Source organism: Apis dorsata, unplaced genomic scaffold, assembly GCF_000469605.1.
Source record: "Apis dorsata unplaced genomic scaffold, Apis dorsata 1.3 scaffold_346, whole genome shotgun sequence".
NCBI classification, from domain to species: domain Eukaryota; kingdom Metazoa; phylum Arthropoda; class Insecta; order Hymenoptera; family Apidae; genus Apis; species Apis dorsata.
In genome coordinates, this window is record NW_006263613.1 from 2,411 (window position 1) to 6,816 (window position 4,406).

A 4,406-nucleotide genomic window follows, 5' to 3' on the forward strand; every position below is an offset into this window, starting at 1 on the left:
TTTAAGATATTATTTAAGAAAACTAATATATAAATGTAATAAATTTATTTTTATAATATTTTTAACATAAATAATAACATAATAAAAATTAAAAAAAAAACTATTAAATATTTATTAACTATTAACTATAAATATTATTAATTTAAATATATTATAATATATGTAAATATATCTTACGTGTACTTGGAACTTCACAACATTTTTCACTGAGTCCTGAAATATTTGATTTTATTGTTGATTTATTATTTTTTCCTTTTGTAGATTTTTGCATATTCAAACATTGTATTAAATTTTGTCTCTAAAATAATTAATATAATATTAAATAATGTTGAATACAATATTTATAGTACAATATTAATACAATACATTACAAATATTAAATAATTAATAATTAATAAATATGTTTGAAATAATAATAATAATAATTTGTTAAAATGTAAATAACTAAAATATAATATATTAATATAAATAACTAAAAACCATTATAACTTTTTTTTAATAATATTATATCTTATGTTATTGTATTTATGAATAATTTTTACGAATACCTGTTTTAAAACATTATTTGAAGTTGAACGTAACATTTTATTTTAATAATAATATTAATAATATTAATATTAATTATTAATATTTTAATAAGAATAATAATATTAATATTCTCTTTACACTAAAGAAATAAAAGTTTTATTTATGTAACAATTGATTGTTATAATTGGAACTACTTAATTTCACTATTAGTAATATTTATGTTATATAAATATAGTTTTTAAATTTTATTTAATTTTAAATATAATTCTTATTTTCTCTCTAATATTATTATATTTCTAATATTATTATTTTTAAATTGATTATATTTAATATATAATAAAAAATAATTTATTAGTTAATTTAAAGATAATTTTTTGATCTATTGCGTATTAGCCTTAATGTATTATAAATTCTTATAATAATTATAAATTCTTTTTAACGCAAATCGTAAATATATTTTATGTAATTTCCTGTTTATTTTATATAAGATAATAATCGTAAAACACTAAATTACTGTGTTTGACAAAATTAATAAATATTAAAAACAATTATTAATAGTCTAATAACTTTAATTGTAAAAACAATACAAATTGTTGATTATTCTGAAAAATTTATAATAATTCCTTCTCTCTGCATTTTACTGCTTCATAGATAATAATTAATAATCAATAACTTGAATAAAAATTCTTTAATGATATAGGATATATTTAGGGATAATATTCATGAAATTCAAATAAATTGTTTATATATGATGGTCATATAACAATAAGTCAAATTTGCATAGTTGCATAAATCTGATATCGTCATTTATGTAAACATTTAAATTAATTTATATTTTTAAATAAATATCTCCGAATTATTAGATTAATTAGAATAAATTTGATTATTTCAGTATATATATTATAAGTATATATTTTATATTAAGTATATTATAAATTATATATATATTATAAGTTATTATAAATTTTTTTTCAATATTTCCAATTAAATTGTTGCAATTGTATTATTATATAATTATATATATTTTACACATAAATCATTATACAAAAAAAACATATATTTATGCAACCAATTTTCACTTATGGCATCTAAATAACCATTGCCATTGCAATGATTCCGTTTATTGGACAAATTGTGAATACAAATCAATATGGCACCTTAATAATTTAAAAAGTACTAACTTTATATATGAATAATTTTTGATGGACCAGTGGATTTCTAAATTTAGTATTTTTACTCATTGAAAATATTAAAAGATACAGAGAAAGTTTTAATGTTCTAAAGTAAAGTTTAATCGAATTAAATATTTAATGATGAATTATTAATCTATTTTAAGATTCATTTATGTTACGTAATTTAGAAATATAATATATCGTATATATCTGTCAGTACTGGATAATACAATAGGTAATGTTAACATATTATTTTTTTAACCATATTTTTTATATTAATTAATATATATATAAATTAATTTATTATTATTAAAATTTCTATTTATGCTTTTTCATTTAAAAATAATTATAATATATTTTTAATTCAATAAAATAAAAGTAGAATTTAAGGAACAAATATGGAAAAATTTTTAAGAAATATGACATATGATATTGTTAATTAAGTATTATGATAATATACTATATAGTTTAAAAAATTATATAAAAAAATTAAGTAATTTTATTTTTTTTTGCACAAAGTAAAAAAGATCATATAATATTTCAAATAATATTAATTTGTAAAACATTTAATATAATTTTTTTCATTTATAAATATTTTTTTTAATAATATTTATTATATTTATTAAATTACATATATATTCTTTTTTAAAGGCTCAATAATGATATTTTGTTAGTAATATGAAAGAATATAAAGGATTCTTTATTTTTTTTGAGATTGTCAATATTTTATCAATATAAGAATATAAATTTGAAGTTTTATTACAAAATTATATAAAAAGAAGAAATAGAAAAAATCAATGCTTTTTCAAGATTATTTGATTTCATATCTAATTGTATGAAAGAAAAAATATCAAGCAAGAATTATTATATTGATTCAACGATTATATTTGATTCATTAATATAATATAATAAATATTTTAAATATATTAATTTAATTATAAGTTTAAGTTTTTTAAGTATTTTATATTTATTATATAATAATTTATAAGAAGTTAAAAAGTATATAATTTGCCAATTATTATTAAAATAGATTTTATTAATTTTTTTAAGACAATTATATTAATTTTTAAGAACAAAATTTTTTTTCAGATTTATAAACTATGAATAGTAAATATGAAAAAGAAAATTCAATTTTACAACATATGAAACAAATTAAATATCCCCTTCTTATTGGTTTATGTGGTGGAATAACACTTCAAGGTATTAAGGGTGGTACATTAGATACCCCTGCTACATTTGGAAGAATGATACATACTGCATTTCCAATCTGTGGTATAGGTTTCTTTTATTTAACTGGTTCTTTAATATCAAAACGTTATAGGGGAAAAGATGATGCAGTCAATAACGTAGTAGGAAGTAAGATTTTTTAAAATATATTTTTAATTCATAAAATTATCTAAGATGATTTATAATTCAAAATGGAAAAATAGATATTTTTTATATTTTTGTATATTTAGAGGAAAACAAATTGAAAGAAACTATTTAAATAATATGAATAAAGAAACTATATAGATAATATAAAATATATAATATAAAATCATATTTATTTTCATATATATGATTATAAATATTAAATTATATTAGAAGAATTATGAAACAAATGAAATAAAAAAAATTGATACAAAAACAAAAATAATACATATGTGTTCCTGTTTTTCATTGGTTTTCTCAATTTTTAAATCAAATTTAAAATAATAATAGTTATGTAATAATTATTTCATTAATAATTTATAATAATAATAATTTAATAATATTAATAATATTAATTAAAATAATAATTTAATAATGTTTCATTAATGAAAATAATTTCATTAATAATAAATAATATCTTAAAGAAATTTTAATATTTGTTACAGTATTGAGTACTATTCCATTAGTTCGGAAATTTATGCCTCTAGCTTATACTATTCCAGTAATAGCATTTGCAATTGCTGGTTCAGTTATATGTAAATGTCAAACCAATGATGAAGAAACTCCAGAAGCTTTAGAATATCGTATGGCTTATTCGCAAGATGGAATAGGTTATAATTGGTATGAATGGTCAAAAAATAAGCCATCATCAGAACCTTATGTTAAGCATATACCAAATAGTTTTTTTAGTGTTCCTTCCATTTAATACATATAAATACATAACAATACATATAATAGACTTTATAATTAGAATGTAATATATATTGTTATCATTATTGTATATTTATTCATATATAATTTCAATAAATATAAAAATCATAAAATATTACAAATTTCATTAATAATTTATTTAGGTTAATGTTTCTCCTTTTGTAACCTGAAAGACAATAATTATAAATATGTATATAAATATATGCAAAAATTATACAAAATATATTACAATTATACAGATTGTTTCATGATTTCAAATTTATCAAAATAAAAAAAAATTTCTTAATTAAATAAATTTGTATAAAGTATCTGAATAAAAAAATCTTATTATTAACTTAAAATTATTATATAAACTGAAATTGATTTTAATTAAATAATATTACAAAGTATATTATTTTTCTGTATTATTGAGTATAACATAATTATTATATATGGTTTGCTTATAAATTATATTACAAAATAATTTTAAAAAATTAATTAAATTTTACAAAAACATAGAAAAATACATAGAAAAATAATCATAAGTATATTTATAAATATAATTAATAGTATAATTATAAGTATATAATTAATAATTTTATATAT

At 15.6% G+C, this 4,406-nt stretch overlaps 3 protein-coding genes across 3 annotated transcripts in view; 1 reads left to right on the forward strand and 2 right to left on the reverse strand.

The window, feature by feature from the left end:
* Positions 1–133: 133 nt before the first annotated feature.
* LOC116185951 lies at positions 134–774 on the reverse strand. Its single transcript, XM_031511743.1, has 2 exons — positions 549–774; positions 134–298 (listed from the first exon to the last, which is right to left on the reverse strand). The coding sequence occupies exons 1-2, from the start codon at positions 582–584 to the stop codon at positions 152–154; spliced, it is 183 nt and encodes a 60-aa protein (XP_031367603.1). The 5' UTR covers positions 585–774; the 3' UTR covers positions 134–151.
* An 861-nt stretch (positions 775–1,635) lies between these two features.
* Positions 1,636–3,943, forward strand: LOC102676235. The gene is made up of 3 exons (XM_006618252.2): positions 1,636–1,935; positions 2,790–3,056; positions 3,557–3,943. The coding sequence occupies exons 2-3, from the start codon at positions 2,801–2,803 to the stop codon at positions 3,814–3,816; spliced, it is 516 nt and encodes a 171-aa protein (XP_006618315.1). The 5' UTR covers positions 1,636–1,935; positions 2,790–2,800; the 3' UTR covers positions 3,817–3,943.
* The window catches only part of LOC102676105 (probable protein BRICK1-B), a 5,070-nt gene continuing 4,452 nt past the window's right edge, over positions 3,789–4,406 (reverse strand). Inside the window, exon 3 of the mRNA XM_006618251.2 lies at positions 3,789–3,987. Within this exon, the coding sequence (XP_006618314.1) occupies positions 3,961–3,987 (27 nt within the window). The 3' untranslated portion in view covers positions 3,789–3,960. The remainder of the gene's footprint in view (positions 3,988–4,406) is intronic.

Excerpts from the sequence above, each read along its gene's own strand:
- LOC102676235 (XM_006618252.2), top strand. The coding sequence starts at position 2,801 with ATGAATAGTAAATATGAAAAAGAAAATTCAATTTTACAACATATGAAA. Across the intron at positions 3,057-3,556 it reads AGTCAATAACGTAGTAGGAA|TATTGAGTACTATTCCATTA; the intron begins GTAAGATTTTTT and ends TATTTGTTACAG.
- LOC116185951 (XM_031511743.1), bottom strand. The coding sequence starts at position 584 with ATGTTACGTTCAACTTCAAATAATGTTTTAAAACAG. Across the intron at positions 299-548 it reads CAAATAATGTTTTAAAACAG|AGACAAAATTTAATACAATG; the intron begins GTATTCGTAAAA and ends TAATTATTTTAG.